Here is an 18,860-nt window from a genome sequence, read left to right as displayed (position 1 = left end):
AAGTAAGTGGTTTAAGAGAAAAGGAATTCTGAGAAAGAGAACCAGGAAAGCACCAGACCTATAGACACAAATCCTTCTCTCCATGGTTTCCAGGGCTCAACGCTCTCATCCTCCCTTGGAGTTTTCAGGAGCCACAGCCCTGGGGGCTGTAACCAAAACAAATGGAATCCATAAGAAACCACAGGAGGAAACTGGAAAAGAGCAGTTAGGAAGAAAAGAAACAGACCCCTAACCAGATTCTCCACTCCTCAAGCCAAGTCTTCCTGGCGGGGCAATGACAGTCTCATTTTGTTACTGATGACCAACGCTGGACTGGTTTAGGGCCCAAAGCACCTGGGATCAGTTCTGGAGAGGCCCGTCTGTGTGGTAAAGTTCCCCAATTATAAATACGGCCAAGGGGACACGTTGAATGAGCAACACTGGCCGGCTCGTGAGCTATTTTTTTAAAGAACTTTTTGTTTGCTTAAAGATCTAATTTGCAAGAAACTCCAGCATCTCTGGCTCCCACTCCAGTCTCTGGCAAGTAGTGAGCCCCTGACTCCATCATTTGTAGTGACCAGCGATACAACGTTATTCCCTCCTGAGAGCAGCAAGAGCTGCAGAGGCACCCCAGGGCCCGGCATTCCCCCGCCTCACTGAGCACCATTGTTGTAAGGCCACTTGACAAAATCCTCACAGCCCTAAATAAGGACATTATTTGGCAGCTTTTGCAGGTACAGACCAGCTGTCTGAATGTGAATACCTCTGACAGGTCTACTTTCCAAGTTCACCCAGAGACTAAAGGCTTAGAGTCTTTTTCTTCTCCCCCCAAACATCTTGACCTGAACCATATCCATTGTATTGAAGCATTCTGTCTATCTTCCTTCAGGGAGATGAAGTCATGGTTTGCAGAATGAGACTCCTAACAGCTAACAGGTGACTTGTGGAAGCTGCGCCAAACCTTGCAAAGAGAGTCAGGGGCTTCTACAGAGCTGTTTGAAGCATCTCTTCTAACAAAAGAAATATTGAAAATAACAACCAGAAATCAAAGAAAAGCAAATGTTCACATAATCCCAAGGAGAAAACAGACATTTGCTACAAAGCCAAGAACATGACAAGGAATCTGTTTATTGTATTTCTTTCAATTCATCAGGCTTCCATCAGCAGTTCACTGAGTTCAGAACTGTTTTACACCATCCCTGAAGGCCTTAACCCAATCAACCTCAATTGGAGAGTGACTGCTAAGAGTTTCCTGTATCCTGACTGCACCAGTTTCTTCCAATTCCCTAGGTGGCCCAGAATCCACCTGCCCACATCCCACCTTTTCAGGAGATGAGTGGCAGAGTCTGAAGCCCGCTAAGCCATCAGCCTGGAGCTCCCGGGCCTCGCTCATAGGCCACAGCAAAGCTCTCCAGTCTGCCTGTCGCAGGGGCCTCTAAGGAATAAGGGATTCCATGAGAAAATAAAACTTAGAGCAGTAATTGAAAGTGGTGTTTTTTGTGCAGAGTATAAGATATTTTGTAAGAATGACTCATTCTGTTGCTTTTCTGCAGATGTTCCAAATCTGACACAAATTTGTCCATTGCTGTTAAGCCCACGTTACAGACTCCCTCCTAAGGGCCTGTGAGCTAGGGGTCCAGGGGGCAGCATCTGGTCCGGTCTCCCACCTTCCCCACAAACTTTCCCAATAAAATAGAAACTCAACTTAATTGGGGAGTTTCTAAAGTTAGCTAATTGTTTTTCATATTTCAAAGTAAAAAATAATTTTACATTATACCCCTTAACGAAGAGGAGATATTATGACTCTTGGCAGACATTACCTTCAGCTAACCCCCAGACCAGGGCATGATTACTTTCCCTTTCTGGAAAGCCTTCCTCTACCTTCCCCAAATCTCCAGCGCTTCTGTGTAAGCTCACCTCCTCGGTCCTCAGTGGACGGCAGGAGCCAGAGTGTAGTGGTTAGAGGAGGGACTCTGCTGTCACACTGCCTAGGTGGGAACCCCAGCTCCTGCACTTAGCTGTGAGGCTCGTCAAGATATACCTGAGCCTCAAAACGGAGATAACTGAGGCTTTAGGCTTGTGAGGATTAATGAGTTACCATGTAACATGCTGAGAACACTATGGTTGAGGCTACGACCATACACTTTCTTTTAAAAAGTATAGCAGGCTTGATTTCTAGGGAAGAAATTAGACTTTCTTTTCCTCAGTTTCCTCTATCAAAATAACTGATGGATAGATGGATGTGCATGAAAGCAAGAGGAGGAGAAAAGCAATATAGAAAACCTGGTGTTTCCTCCCCCGATAGTTTATTCTTTGCTCTTACACTTAACAGTTTACATGTGTTTGAAAAATGTACTTGAACCTGATTAACCTCCGTGCTGCCAGATTTGCCTTGATAGAATGCAGCATCCAAGGTGGCCCCACAGGCAGACTCCGCCTTGGGATGGGGTCTGGGGCTTTTGTCTGACCCCAGCAGGGTGTGCTATGGAAGGGGCAGGATCAAAGCCAGCTGCTGAGGCAGCGAAAGTCAAGGACCCAGGAAGGAAGGTGGGAGGGGGAGGTGCTTGGGAAAGGCCCAGAGAAACTTGCTCTAACCCAGGGCCTGGTGAACAGCTGGGCAGTGCCCTCTGCCCCACTAGTCACTTGCTTTCAAGGACTCTAAATTAAAATACAAGGAAATGGTTAATATGTGTTTGTTTTGATATAGAAAATCACAGCCATTTGTTCTTAATGCATCTCAGAAAGGGGCAAACAATCAGACATGTCTGTTGAAATGAAATGACTTGAAGAATGTCAAGAGGAAACTCACTTAAAAAGCCCTGACATGGTGCCTTTTCTCAGACGGCCTTTTAAAGGGGGAAACAAATTACAGAACAGGGCGTGTGGTGGGCTGCCATCATGCGGGGGGCAGAGGCGATACCTGTTATCTGCATTTATGCACCCATTCAGATGTGGATCAGCTTTGCCTCCTGGGAGTGGCTAAGGGGCTAGAGCAGAGGGAGACATTTTGCTCTACTCTCTTGTGTGCTGTCTGAGTTTATCTTGTGCACAATTTATCTTTTCAAAATGTAAAAAGTAAAATGAAAACGCAGTAAATGAGAAGAGGCAGCTATGCTACATGTCACTCCACTGGCTTTCGCAAGTACGTGTCACAAGCAACCCCTCTTGCCCTGACATCTGTCTCAGCCTGCTTAATCCAGCTTCTCAAAAAAAAGCTCTCAGCATATGAAGACTTTTGAGGTTCTTTTCATGACATTATTTTTAGAGCAATATGAGTGTCATAGTATGGAAGGCCCCCAAGAGAGACTACCACTCTTAGAGTCATCTGTAATAGCCTAGCCCAGGCCTTGTCTGCCGAAGTGAATTTCTGATGCTTAAGGCCACTTGTCTAAGGATTTGCCTAAGCTGTCACCCAGGATTCCACCCCCCTTTCACCAAAGGGACAGTAAAAGGACATTGGGCAAAATGCTTCTGGCCCTGCAGTCCACCCTCAGTGCCACTGAGCGATACAATCCCCAACACCAGACTGGGCACTGCCCTCCCCTATCTGAGGACTCTGTGGCTCCTCATGGCAGCCCCTCAGGCCACCTCTAGCCATTAGTGCTTCCCCCCCAGGACCTCACTTGTCCTGCTGCTGCTATAGCCAGCATCTCCGACACTGACCAGGCTGCCTCTTCCCTATAGCCAGCACATCACTCCTCTTGTGCTCACAACTCATCTCCTTCTTCGACTTTCCTCCTTCAGTGACTACTTGTCCTTCCAGGCCCATCGTTGCCGGGCAACAAAATTGTCTCCAGCCTTTAGGGATCCATACCCTGTGCCCTTTGGTGATCACCTGGGACTCTCAGGGTCTGCCCTCTCAGGAATTCAGGCTGGCCTCCTCAGTTAGGTTGTGACTCCAAGGACAGCAGCCAACCTTGGAAAACTGGGCAGATACCATCCTCCCGAGATGTCCACTGAAGACAAAAAGAGATGCAAAGTGGACTAAGTGATCCTGAATCCATCCCAGTTCTCTTCTTCTAACTGCTAAGGTTTCCGCTCCAGTAGAGAGCCTGCAAGTCATGCTCTTCTAGAGATGGGTTACGTGCTAAGCGACCTTGGAGAAATTATTTAAATGCTCAGAGCCTCAATTTCCTAAGCAAAACAGGTGGTTTGAAAATTCGATGAGTTAACAAATGTGAAGCACTTGGTCATTGCTTGACACCTAGTAAGTGCTCTGTCGGTGTTTTAGTAAACTGCTCTGTCTTTGCGGAGCACTCAAAGCACCACCACAATTACAAGTCACAATCTGAATTTGAAAGAAACTGCCAGGGCCCAGGATAGAGGTGGGAGGCAAAATAAAACCAAACAAACAAACAAAAACAACCAATGCTACTCAAGTTAAGTGCCCTCATTTTCTGAATGAACAGCAGATATTGACTTTTAGCAGTCAATATCCAGATTTACAGAGGCAATAGATAAATGTTAACCAAAGAATACCTCAGTTACCAATTACCACAAAGAGCATCAATTAGGATAGCAATGGCCAGGGAAACCAATAGATTAGCCTTTTCCAGAGGCCCTGGATTTATAAATGGTTCCTGCAGGCAAGAAATGTGAGCTCTGGCAAGCAATGAACCTTCTTCTAGAAAGAGGACATTTATAAATGTCTTCTATAAAGACCATTCAATAAATGTTCCCCCTCTAGACATACAGGGGTGATATCAACCCTGTGAGAGGACACCTCAGTGTCAGGCACCATCGCCAGCCTCTGAAGTACCAGAGAACATACACTTTCTGCCCTCTAGATAGAAGGCATTTGTTTAAAAAGGAGGAAGGTTGGGTGAGAAATGAAGGACGAGTGGGAGGAAGGGAGAGAAGGTGGGAGGCAGGGTCAGAGCTGTAGACTGGCTGAGCAGCCTGGCCAATCTGAGAAAAGTCTGTGCTGTCTTCTTGGCAACCAGAACAGGGGGGGGTGGTGGGAAGAGATGGAGATGGAGATGGAGGGGAGCTGGCTGTGGCTGATACCCTTTGGGTTTGTCTTCTTGCTAGAACTTATTTATAGCCCCGAAGAGTGGTTTTTTATAGAAATCAAGAGGACTATAAATATGTTTTATTCTGATATTTTAACAGGAAAATATTGGGAGACAAGGTATCTGTAGAATTCCTACCCATTTCCTTCTTTTAAAGCCTTTCCTAATGGTCACCCACAGAGGGACCCTGGGATGCTGTTATTTTAATCAGTTGGGCAGCTCCTGGCTTCTTCTGCTCTTCAAGGTATAGCTGAGACATGCTCAGTGGCTTTAGTAGCAGAAGTGAGAGATCAGCCTCCCTGTTTGCCACTGACAGCTGCTCTTCCACTTGCCTCTCCTCAGGTTTGACCCATTATGTCCTGGTGTTAATCCTAATTATACTTCATTAAAAAGATCCAGGGTCTAGTTCAGCTCTCACTCTCATCTATTTCCTGGTAGAATGTGACATTACCAACACTACTTCCTCCTGAAACTCATCCTCTAACTGGTCTTCTTATCCTTCAATTAAAAAAAACTTACTTATTGGGCAGATGCAGAATGTCAGCCCTCCTGCTGAGAGCTGAGTACACAATGGTAAGGGAAGGGCGGGGAAGGTGCAGTCCCAGCCCTGAGGTCACTAATATGGCCTCTGATATGTCTGGCCCACCACAGACACTGGATACAAATCTGCTGAAATCAACAATGATTCTTTCCACCCCCCAGCACCCCCACTGGGCACTTGCACTTGGTCAGAGCTTGCTAACTCTTTTGCAAATAGGTCATTACAGATGAATTACTAAACAAGTGAACCAGGCATTGCAGCATTCAGGCAGGCTGTGATGAAGTGCAGCTCCGTTCTCCAAGGCACTGGCCTGGTTTCATGTATTAGAACAAACGCTCAGGATCCATGGCTGGCAGTGTGAACTATAAAGCTCTTATCCAAGCAAAAGCAGCCACATGATGGCCCAGGATCCAGGCAAGCCTCACTTTATAGTATCAAGTCGGGACTCAAGGTTGGCAAAGGGGACCAAGGGTGCTGGGGGCAGGTCAGGGGCAGACCCACAATCCTCAGATTCTCCCAACCAAGATTTTGGCTTAAAGAGAAACGTCAAGTCTCTGAATATCGCACATACCCATTATCCTGACTCACTAATTTTTTTTTTTGACATTTCATTTTCTAGATTTTGAAATGAAAAGGGAAAAGAATAATATCTTTAAAAAGATATATAACATATATAAGAAACTAATAATGTTGACTGTCTCTTGAGAGAACTGGGTATGCAGAAGAGCAGGGAGGGAGATGTATGTTTCACGGTATGTCCTTCGAGACCATGTGAATTTTACCATTGGTATGTAATACTTATTAAAGAAAATTACTTTCCACAAAAGTAAAAGAACAATGAAAGACCTACCAGATATGAAAAACATATTATTAAGTATATAATAAGACAGAGCAATGAAAAAGAAAAAGTCCAGAAATAGCCCTAATTATATCTAGAAATTTCACGTACAGTAAAGGTAGCATCTCAGATTACCAGGGAAAAGATGGATTATTCAACTAATTGTGTTGAGATAACTGAGGTCACCATCTGGAACAAAATTAAGTTAATCCCTATCTCACACTATGCATCAGGATAAATTCCAAATGGATCGAAGTAAACGTATAAAAACTTAAACCATAAAAATACTAAGCAAAAGCATGAAGGAATTTCTTGGTTACTTTGAAAAGAAATTGGCTTTCTGAACAATGACTCAAAATCCAGCAGAAATACTCATAAAAACTTCAGATATTAGAATTATTCAGATAAATTTGGTAATCATCTCAGAATAATATGCATATCAAACCATCACATTGTACACTTTAAATAACTTTAAATATATCAATTTTATTTGTCAATTATTCCTCAATAAGTTAAAAATGTTACTCAGATAAATATTAGCTATGTATGATATTTAAATTTTTGAAAATGAAGAGAAAACAAGAGATTTTAAAGAATGCCAGATTCAAAAAAGAACCAAATGGAACTTCTAGAAATAAAAAGTATAAAAACTGAAATAAAAAATTCAGTAACTGAATTAAATAGCAGATAAAATACAGCTGAAGAGAGAATTAAACTGGGAGACAGACCAACAATAATTATCCTGAACGAAGTCCAGAGATTGAAATGAAAAATATGAATGAGATGAACAGTTATGAAAGATGGACTGAACATTAACGTGTTTGTGTTCCAGAAGGAGAGACTAGAATAGAGACATGAATAAATAACAGCTAAAAACATTACAGATGAAATTAAAAAACATTCAAAAACAGAGCCTGAGAAAGTTTATCACCAAAAGACCTCACTAAATGAAATTCTAAAGGACATACTTCAATCAGAAGTAAAGTGATATCAGACAGAAGGTCTGACATGAAAGAGCCACACTTAGTTTTGGTCACACCTTTTCCAAAAGCAGGTTTTACAGTGCTGTGTGCTTTTCCATTGGCCCAAGAGAAAAAAGAACTCTTGATGTGTAATTTGTCTGTACATGTCCAGACCCCAATGGCAGGAAGTTGCATATTACCCTTCAAAGGGAATTTGTGAAGCAACAGTGAGACTCCTTGACTGTTGAGGATTCCTAGGCAACGTAACTTATCTTCAAGAAAGCAGAGAGATTTTCAACAAATGGTGCTGGAACAACTGGACATCCACAAGCAAAAAAATGAATCTCGACAGATCTTATACCTTTTGCAAAAATTAACTCAAAATGGATCATAGAACTAAATGTAAAACAAAGAACTGTAAAATTCCTAGAAGATAACAGAGGAGAAAATCCGGATGACTACGGGTTTGATAATGACTTTTTAGATACAAAACTAAAGGCACAATACATGAAAGAAAGAATTGATTAGTTGGACTTCATTAAAATTAAAAACTTCTGCTCTGTGAAAGACACTGTTAAGAGAATAAGATGACAAGTCACATACTGGGAGAAAATGTTTGCCAAAGAAAGCAATGAGGGCTTTCCTTTCTCCAAGTGATGCATTCCAATCCCCCAATGCCCCCCCCACCCGCACTGTGAGAGAGCAGGGGGATGGGGTCATTGTTTCATGAAGGGGGCCCAGGTCACATCTTCTCTGTCCTGGACAACCTCGTAGACTTCTCAGAAGGACTGGATGCAGACTGAGTAAAAGCTCAGTTTTTGAGCTACAGAGCAGATTCACATGCCCCTGGGCAAAGTGTGTCCTCAAGCTGTGCTGCCTCTTGCACAACTTGGGAGTGGTAGTGAAGTACTGAGGAAGTCCACCCCTTGGTGGTGTCCACGCTCTAGCCTCAAGCCCTGAGGTCTGACCCACCTGGGGTCTACTAACTGGCTGGCCATGTGACACCACAACATCAGGGAAATGCAAAGGTACCCAGTGCTAAACTGCTCTTTTTCAAGCACTCCTTGAATGTCCATCCGCTATGGAATCGCCTATTCCCCTGGGAGGCTGAAGGCGGACTGGCAATGCAGTGTATGTGGGGAGCTTCTCCTTAATTACTTCCTGATTTGCTTTGTAAGATTATGTACAGTGATAATTTCCTATGACTGGCTATCAGAGAAGATCATCAAGAACAGATATTAATAAAAAACAAATAATTACACTAAAATCTAATTCTCATGCATGTACATATATACACAAAATGGATCACAGGCATTCAGTGCCAGCTACGAAATCTCTGGGCAGTGGGATTTTGAGTGAGTTTTAGCTTCTTAAATTTTCAAACACAAATTGCTCACATAACCACGAAAGGGAGTATGCATTTAAATAACAGTCTGCATACACTGGGTACCCAGCACACTGGAGTTTCAACTTCAGGGTTTCCATTTTTCCTCTAGTTATGACCCTCCAGCTCATTAAATCTTTAGTCTTCTCTTTTCTGTGTTTTTTTGTTTGTTTTTAAGGAAAATGAAACTGTAGAACAGTGAGTACTATGGGGTGCTAAGAGCTCCTGGGGAGCATGAATGCCCATAAGGTGCTAGCAAGAGTTAGTTGGGTCCTGTCCTAACATGTTAGTCTAAGGTGGGGGTGGTCATGCTAACAAGCAGGAGATGTAGGAAATTCAAAGGGCCTCGGAGCATCAAGGAGCCAGCCTGACTGTCCTCTTCTTCCTGCCCTATTTTTAGCTGTGTGAGTACAGGACACACTTGGGTGTCCTGGAAAGGAAAGTGGTAAAGAGGCCAGGTAAGTGACAGAGCCAACTGCAGGTTCTGCCTACCCTAACCCCCACGCTTTTCAGATCCTTTCTTCCCCAGGCCGGAAATGCCAAGTGCCATGGGTGTTTGCTGAAATGAATATGCAACGAGAAGTGCTGCTGACAGGAGAGGGCTCTCCCTACTGCACTTACAGGAGATGCGGGCAGGGATGGAGTGTGATCCAATGACTAACACCAGAGAGATGCAACATCTGACCCAAGTTACAGATCAGAAATCAAACAAGCTGAAACTTGGGATGAGGATGATCATTTTATTAGCCAAAATCAGGCAGCAAGGTGTATTTTTAACAACCATCCCTTTTCCTTGGGATTTTATTGCAGGATGCAATCGGGCACGAGGGCTGGGACTTATCTAGTCTGTAAAGTGGTCACGAGGTCACCCAGGGACCCTGCTTGTTCCCCAGGCCAGGAGCTGGCCTGTAAACTTTACCACGGTTGGTGAAATATGTATAACAGTGTGGATGTTCTGGTCACTGATGAGACAAGAGAGAGAAGACCTGAGGTCCAAAATATGGGGGATGGGGAGGGGCAAGCTTGGGAAAATGGAAAAGGAGAGGGTTTTTTTTTTTAAGAATATGCAAATTCAGATTTTTATCATTTTGTAGATTAGATCCAAAGAAGACAGAAGAAAAAAATTCTAGCCACAGTCTTACACTGTGAAAGGTGGAAACGCACTATTATGACAACAGGTTTTTAAACAGACCAGAGTGCAGGTATCCAAATCAGGAGAGCTCTCACAGTGGTCACCATGGAGGGACTATGCTTATGACTAGGTGTCGATGTTCAGTCTTAAGAGTGGGTAGCCAAGGCTTTCCATCCTCCTAATGTCCAGAAATCCCGAGAAAGGATTTGACTTTGCGAACAGGCTTATGTCCTAGGAAGTAAGCTGGTAGAATAAGGTGTGTGATTAGGCTATGGAACAGGGTTTTCAGTAAAGGATCTTGTTTATTTATTAAAAGGAAAAACAAGTCATCACACATCATTTTGCATTTGATGAATAGGAACCAGGCCTGTTCTCTCAGGGGTTGGGTTAAATGGCTCCAAAAGCTCCAACTTCCTCCCAGGGTAAGTTCCTTGGGCAGGGATTTTTGTCATGAATCTCAGTGTCCAGGACAGGCCTGGAGACTAGTAGGCCCTTCACGAGTCAGTGCTTGAGTGACTTAGCTTAGCAGAGTAAATGTACGGCTTCCCCAAGTCACTACCTCACTTAGCAAATATCGTTGGAAGAGAAAGACTTAGGTATCTTCCTTATTGGTCAAGCTTTGTGCTTTGGTGCCACAATGAGCCAAACTGAAGTTCATGCTTTATGGTGGCTCTTGATTTTGTTTCTTCACTTAGCATTACTCATAGGGTCATTTCTCATGGGCTTAATCTACAACAGTTGTCCCCTACACCGGCAGTCTCCAACCTTTCTGGCACCAGGGACCGGTGCCCCTACGAGAGTCTAATGCCCGATGATCTGAGGTGGTGGAGCTGAGGCAGTAGATGCTAGTACTGGGGAGCAACTGCAAATACAGATGAAACTTCACTCACTTGCCCATCACCTCCTGCTGCGTGGCGCGGTTCCTAACAGGTCATGGACTGGTACCGGTCAGTCCGGGACCCAGGGGTTGGTGACCCCTGCCTTACACTGTACTGTGTATGATGTTCTCTGAAAGGCTTTTATGATAAAAGTTTGGGAACCACTAAACGGTTCCTTCCCTTGGGGATGCATGGTATACCAGTATGTTAAAGGCTCTGAAAAGTCCTGCAATAAAGAAAACTGTTTATCAGTGATTCTCAAAATAAACAAGATCCTTTACTGAGAAACTCAAAGTCATTCAAACATTCATCTCAAAAGAGGGAATGTGAATCTCACTGTCTCAGCTCAGCCCCAGAGCCCTATTTTGGGGTGAACTACCTCTTACATTTTGCCAAACACTTCAGTTCTACTGAACACAGTTTGAGCAATGCCGACTCAGAGTGCCTTGGACCTGTGACTTGAGACCAACAAATCACAAGTGTGCTTGCTCTCTGCTCTTCCACATACTTCTCATTTACCTACCCCGATTCCCCACAGGGGGTTTCGAGTATTCTTACTTTACCCCTTAGATCTGCCCTATTCCCTTGCTGGTTTGTGGGCTTGTGTGTCACCAGCATCAATGGAAATTCCATCGGGGCAAAAGCCATGTTACATGTTTCTTATTTCACATCTCCCACATTCCCAGCATCGTCCCCTGTGCTTAGTACAGCACTGCAGAGACTCTGAAGGTTTCCTGAGCTGAAACTAATACCAAGCTCCCTTTAAATGTTAGTTTAAAAAAAAGTACCACAGTAATAAAGGGGCGAAAATGATATCTCAAAGAAATTGTTTCCTCATGATACTTATTTTTATCTATATTTATTGAATGTTTACTACCAATGCTGGCTAAATTCATGAAGTGTATTATCAATCCTCATAGCAACCCCCAGAGGTATGGATGCTATAATCCTCTACGCTGGAAGGTCAAGGGACAGGGAAGTAGAGAACAAAGTGAAGCCCAGACAGTCCTGGGTACTGAGAAGACAAGCAGACAGCATCACATTCCTTGGGAAGAGCTCTGAGAGGAGATCAGCACACTGCAGAGCCAGGTGCACAGAGATCTGGGGAAGGAGCTGTCTGGTCACTACACTCAAGCTTGTTCCAGATGTTGACTTTTCCTTTTAAGTTCAGCAGATGATTGGGCTCTGGACCCAAGAAGAGAAACAGATGCCAGCTTCAAGTTTCAGAGCAAGACGCAATACTGCAATCTCCTCCCCACGTCCACCCTAGCCTTCAGCAGACCCTGAGGAGAAGTGCTTGTGTGTTCTCTCACAGGGGCTCTGAGGGCCCCTGGCCTGCAGAGATGCTGCCTGTTCAGACACTCCTGCTGGTCTGGCCTCAGCTCTGGCCTAACACAGGCCCAGGGCTGGGTATGCTCCACTTCCAGCTAACTGGAAAAGCCTTCAAGAAGGTTTCCATGAGCATGCCAGGAGCTCCGGACAGAAGTGTTTGGTAGCAGGGCATCTTGGCGTTGAGGGTGATACAGGCTCTAGGAGGAGGAGTCAAATGGCAGCTTAAAACAAACCAGAGGGAGAAGGCCTGAAGCTGCCAAGACATGCTGCAGTTGCCTGGTGAGGCCCAGGAGGTTTTGACCAACTGAAAAGACACATGAGTGGGCACTGACAGCTTCTATCACCATCCCTACAGGAAGTAGGCAACCCCCAGTCACCTTAGTAGCCAGAGAAGGATGACTTCCTCTCTTTGCTTTAACCCTAATGTAAGTTAGCATGTGGGCACTTAACACTATGCTGGCTTGGAAGAGTTCTTCACGTGTGTCCACTAATTTCGGCCTCATAACAACCCTATCAGACAATCGTTATCTGCACTTCATGGACAATAAAACCACAGCTGGGGAACATGAGTGCTTAGCCTAAGGCCACAATTAAGAAATGGCAGCTCTGACACCTAGGTCCACACTCTTAACCACTCAGTTCCACTGCCTCTTCTTGCTTTCCACTGAACGTCAGGGCACTCCAAGTGGTCCCCAGGGCTGGCCACCAAGGAGATGTCAGTTCCTTGCTCCAGAGCCAACAAAGCCTAAGTGGGCCCTGCAGCTCAGCAGTCCTTTTAGCAAACCCTGAGCATCCAGATCCTTCCTCATCTCTCTACAGGGGCCTTGTGAAGGCAGGAGGTGTGGCCCAGCCATTTCGAAAGGACATACCATCATCACCATGCCTGCAATAGCGAATGCCACCTGTAAGAGTCTGGGCCTCGCAGAAAGGAAATCAATCCCTCCTACAGGGCTCTTCAGATAACAACTAGACAAGCAGGGTAGCTCTGGTTAACTGGTTAGTGACCATCCTCCAGGAAACATTTTCTGATACCTACCTACTCATAGCACATATGGCCCTGCATGATCACCTTTCTCTGCATGTACCTGTCTCTGGACAGAAATCTCTTTGGGAGTGGAGGTAGGTCCTGTTCTGGTTTATATCCCAGTGCCTGATAATCATAGCTCCCAGTGAAAACCTGATGAATAGGTGGTACTTCCGTTAGATGCTTTGTGTGATATCTGGGCCACATTCTTGACTAGGCCCTGAGCTGCTTGAGGGCTGGTACCCTGGCTTCTCCCTCTTTCCATATCTTCCCCCCAAGCTCTGGGAAGAGGCAGGCACCCAGTACGTTCATCAAGCACAGTGAGTGGATAGCAGAGCCTGTCTCCCAGCTCTCACAGGGCTTGGCATCATCTTCTCTAGGTCTCAGCTTGTGTCTCCCCCTCAAAGAAGCCTTCCTGAGCCAGTTCATCTCCAAGCACCCAGCTGCCCAGGCCCCCCTTCACCTGTTTATGCCCTCTGTGGCATGAATCACAGTCAGCAGCCATCTGGATTGGCTGGTTCTTTCTCCTAATTAGACAATGAGCTCCCCTGGGAAGAGACCATCTCTGCCTCGATCATCCCTATGCTCTCATATAGAGCCTATTGTGGTGCCTGACACACAGCAGGTGCACAATAAGCATGTGGAATGAACAGGAAAGGGTCTTAGTGAAACAAAAGCAAAGAGCAGAATAGAAAGAGGGCTCTTCCACCTTTCCTTCTCACTCAAGGACCAAACCAAAGCTCTGATGGGCTTTCAAATAGCCACATGCTCTCACATCCCAGCCCAAGGGGCTCAGGGTAGGTCACTTTCCAAGAGCAGTCAGTGTAGGTATACAGCACTGTTCTAAGGGGTAGAAGAGGGCACCATTCTCACTAGACATGGCCCCAGAGCTTAACTCCTATCCCATCATCAGGCAACAGGATACATGACCACAGCAGTGACTGGGCACAGCGCTAACAACTCAGGACATCTCCTGAGCACCAGCCATGCAGGCAAGGAACCATATTGGGGGGCTGGCTTCAGGCAATGGTCATGCCAGTGACTCAGCACTGCATGCAGCCAGAAGAAATGATTCAGATTAAGCTAACTACAGCTCTGCTGGAAGACCTTGGTAAAACTTAAAAATATATATTATTCTTTACTATAGAGGTTAACGTGGCTAATGCCAGAGTAAAGATTTGCCATGACCTATTTTCCCAGCCATAGTGATGGGCTGCCCTGACCATTCCCACTCCCCTTTGTGACCACTACCATACACCTGTGATAGCTGGGGACAAGCATGACAGGTGTGGTGCAAACAGGGTTAAGGTCTCTGGGGCTGATGAGAACAGACCCACTGACCGTGACCTCCTGAGCACTGTGCTGTTTCAGAGCCAGCCAAACACAGACGAGGAAAATATACAGAGTTTCTGTGTGATACAGATACTAGTTGCCTCAGATATGATGGAACAATGGTATTCCCCCATCCTGTGCCTTGCAAACTAAGAAGAGGAAGCTTAATGAAGAAATGAAACTGATGTTGTACCTGACCTAATGACAGTGTCTGTGAAAACCCATGATAGGGGCATCACAGTGTTTGGTAACCAGAAAACACAGGCTTGCTGGGTTTGCACATTGTGTCAGCTTTCCCATCATGGTCAAACAAAGCCCCTCTGGCTCTCACGGCCACCTGAGTTGATGGAGCAGGTCTACTGTCTCCATTTGAGTTGTAAGGAAATTGGAGTCCAGAGAGATTGAGTCACTCTAGGTAACACAGCATATAAACTGCCAGGACAAATGTCCTCTGATTTCTATCTACTGACTTCTCCCCTGGTCTTCCCAGCTGACTGCCAATGTTATACATGGCTTGCCTGGGTATATCACATAAATGCTGGGCCTCTGTTTCTTTGTCTATATAGTGAAAAGAATCATGCCTAGGTCATGCTACCAGACATGCCACCTGTAAGAGTCTCTGATAAGCAGAGGGCCAAAAGTCCCAGAATATGTGCAAACATCTCGCAATCCAATCATGACTGTGTTCTTCACGGGGGAACCTTCAGTCTTGCCTTACTGAGAGACCTGGGAGAGCAAGGAGCAATCTAGTTCTTCTGGTGCCTGACTGTATCTCTTTGGAAGAGGCACCTTGTCTTTCTAAGAATCAAGGATGCTCCCTACTGCCACCTACATGGATAGTGTGTGGAGCAGTAAGTGGTAAAAACGATAACAGCAGGATGTGGGTCCCTTCTCAAGTCCTTACTGGTCATATGTGACCCTGGGCAAGTCCTTTTATACTTTCAGGCTGGTTTTCTCACAACTAAAAACGGGGGTGGTATCCCTGTCCAGCTGGCCTCCCACACTGCTATGGAGCCACCGATAAGAGCGATAAGATCATAACGATGAAAAGGTCCAAGGGCACCCTAGAAAGATGGCGGATTCCAAGACTGGGACAGGAAAAGTTCAAGGTAAGACTAGAACATCTTATAATGTCAAAAAGCAAGAAAATACACAGAAACTGATGGAGAAATGGCAAAAACACATAAGAACCAGCCTGAGGGTCAAATTTGAGACAATTTGAGCATCAAAATGACATGATTGTGTATAACCCACCAAATTTAAAAAAATCCATGAACCAACAATGGCAGTACAAAAAAATTTAAAAAGGGAAGGGAAGAAGAAAAGCTCTATTTTACAGAAGAATGCCAATTAATGTAGAGGAAATTACAGAAATAGAAAAAAAAAAATCACCATTTTATAACCACCATAGTAATAACAGATTCTGGTAAGATCATCAGGGAATGCTAAAGCCACTAGGTGAAAGACTGGGATTCAGAACGTGCAGAAATCTGCAGACACCACCTTAATCTAATGAACAAACCAAACATCACTAATGACAAGACAAAGCCACATCAGATACCTCCTGACATGACACCAGAGAAGGGCTCGTCACTTATGCAATTCTCCTACTAAAACGTTTAAGCTGAATCCAAGTATGAGACCAATCCAGACTAAAATGACATTCTGCAAAACAACTGGCCCAGACTCTTCAAAAACATCTATGTCATGGAAGAGTTTTTAAAAGCTGGTGAATTGTTTTAGGTTAATTAAGACTAAAGAAACCTGAAACCCAAATGCAATGTATGACCCTGAAACAGATCCTGGATTGGGAAAGGATTCCAAATAAATTTATGAAGAACATTACTGGTGCAAATGAGGAAATTTGAAAATAAAACATATAATAAATTATGGCCAAAAATAAATGTACATATACTTGTGTGCACATATACACACACATACACACACACACACATACACACACAGACACATGGGGTAAGGGGACAGAATGTTAACAACTGGTGAATCTAGATTAAAATGTTCACTGTACTATTCTTACAACTCTTCTGTAGGTTTGAAAAAAAAGTTTCAATATAAAAGAAACCGAAAAGTCCTATCATGCTTGGAAGCTGTCAGAACTGCCACAGTCTGAACCAGAGTTATCCAGTTGACTCGGACACTCACCTGTCAGGTACTCCAGGACAGCAGCCATGTACACGGGTGCCCCCACTCCAATCCTGTACTTGGGGTGGCCTTTCTTGATGTACCGCAGCATCCGCCCCACAGGGAAGATAACTCCTGCCTTGGCGGACCGGGAGGTTTTGGTGGATTTCTTCTTCCCTCCCCGGCTCGACATGGCGGTGGCCCTGGAGCTGGATCAGTAAGCACACTGTGGAGGCATAAGGGACACCATCAGGATCATTGGAGACGGCGCATACTCCCTTTCACCTTATACGCTGGCCCCTGGAAGAAACAGGTCCTGCTAGCAGATGCCACTGCCTGCAGCTGCCAAGCTCTCCAAGCCCCACCGACGTTCTCCACCGGAACACTGTGGCCCCTGAAGAGAGAATGGCTTAACCTTTCACATTTTATACCATGACATCAATTTTATCGGCCATTACCATTTAAAAGTTACTCCGACAATGACTGCTCTTAAGTATCTTGCCTTTATGCCACATGATGTAAAAGAAAATGAGGTTTCTTGGCTACACTCTACACACTTATTAAATAATTGCATTTTCATCCACTTGAGACTGGAGCTGATAAATTTGCTGAAGACTTCATAAAAGAAAACTATGTCACCCGCCCCGAGAATAGAGCTGTAAAGCCAGGTGCCCAAGTCTTTGACGACAGCAGCATCTCTTACAATCCTTTATCTGTGACGCGGGAATGGCTCACAGCTCAGTGGGTAGCCAGGTTGGAATAAGAGGCCCTCTGAGCACTGCCAGTCTGCCAGACAGGCTTGCCCTTAGAGAAGTGTTTTTTTCTCCCCTGCTCCTCCTCCCAATGGCCATCCAAAATGCCACTCAGTCCAAGGATGGCCCTCCTCAACGCCTCTTGTGAGGCCCTCTCCTCTCCATACCAGCTGTGACTGGATCCAGGTCATCTTTACCTTAGCCAAATGATCACAAACACCACTGGTCTCCTCTCCTCTAATCTACCTGCCCTACACCGGCAGGGCCATCTTTGTACACAAATCTGAATATGTCTGCCGCAATTCCCAAGACAAAATCAGGACGCCTGGCATACAATGCCCTGGAAATCTAGGCCTGGCACACCCATCCAGCTTTACCTTGTGCCTCTTGTTATCATATGTAGTCCCCCCGAATGCCCTCCTCTATGGTGGTGTGCTCTTTGGCCAGGACTCCCTCTATCCCTCGTACTTTTCTGCCCTCTGACAACCCTTCCCCAAGTGCTCGGATCCAACTGCCCCACCTTCTAGGCTCCGCAAGCCTCACATAGCAGCAGTGCTGGGCACACAGACCCGTCTCTCCCATCAGACTGTAGGCTCTCGGGGCTGACCCTGACTACAGAACTACCCAGTAAGATCTCAAATGTTTGCTAAAAGCATTCAAGTAACCACGCATTGAGTTCAGGAATTATACTGGGGAATGGAGACAGGAGTCACAAGACAGCTGTGGTCCCTCTTCTAGAGCTGATGGGGAAGAAAGGCAATAAATAACCCTACAGTCATTTAAATTATATTGGTGAAAGGCCAGTGCAGGGTCCTAAGAGAGGGTCTATGAAGAGGCCTCAGCATATTCTGGGACACTGGGCAAGCATTCCCTATAGGAAATTTATTCTTAGACCACTGAATCAAATGGGCAGGTCTCCCATTTACTGGTAAACTGAGGTCAGACTCCATGGTGTATGGGCCCCTCCAGCTCCAACAGTCCATGCCTCTATGATCATGGAGGCCAGAGTCAGGAATCCTTGTTACTCTGACCTCCAACCCTATACTTGGGACATGCCATGGTCTATACTTAACATCAGTGTGACCTCCAAGATCACCTCAAATTATCAGCCTGACGGAGACGACCAAAGCAGCAGAAAGCAGCATTCCTGGGCACTGGGGCAACTGCACTGGCAGGCCCAACAGAATGAAGGTACTCAAGCCCTGGTTCTTGAAGATGCTGAAAGAGGCTGAAGTCTCCTGGGATGAGAACCCTGTATTTCACCCTATCAAGAGGGCACCAGTATTAATTGATTACTGAGTGCTAAAGAGTCCCAGAAGGGTCTAAGTTATTTGGAAACAATTAGTTGGCTCAGTTTTTTGCTGTAATGACCTGTTTTATAACACTCCCTGCCAACAGGTACCTGTGCTCACTCTGAGCAGAAAATGGTATGAGTACACAGGTTTGCAGGGAAAGCTGCCACTGGGTTTCCTAGCAGTCTTTTGCTTCATTACAAATGTGTTTCACAGAACAACCCAACACCTTTGGATTAAGAGCTTTCAGATCTGAATGT

At 45.2% G+C, this 18,860-nt stretch overlaps 1 protein-coding gene across 6 annotated transcripts in view; it reads right to left on the bottom strand.

Annotated features, from left to right (window-relative positions):
* LOC102880043 (core histone macro-H2A.1) overlaps positions 1–16,782 on the bottom strand; it is a 63,477-nt gene extending 46,695 nt beyond the window's left edge. For all 6 annotated transcript variants that reach the window (XM_006923104.3, XM_006923106.3, XM_025040557.1 and 3 more), the window contains exon 1: positions 16,578–16,782. In XM_006923104.3, the coding sequence (XP_006923166.1) occupies positions 16,578–16,749 (172 nt within the window). In that variant the 5' untranslated portion in view covers positions 16,750–16,782. The remainder of the gene's footprint in view (positions 1–16,577) is intronic.
* Between the last annotated feature and the right edge of the window lie 2,078 nt (positions 16,783–18,860).

This window comes from Pteropus alecto, unplaced genomic scaffold (assembly GCF_000325575.1).
Source record: "Pteropus alecto unplaced genomic scaffold, ASM32557v1 scaffold78, whole genome shotgun sequence".
Taxonomy (NCBI): domain Eukaryota; kingdom Metazoa; phylum Chordata; class Mammalia; order Chiroptera; family Pteropodidae; genus Pteropus; species Pteropus alecto.
Note: the sequence above shows the minus strand (reverse complement) of the source record. Positions and strands in the feature narration are given on the sequence as shown.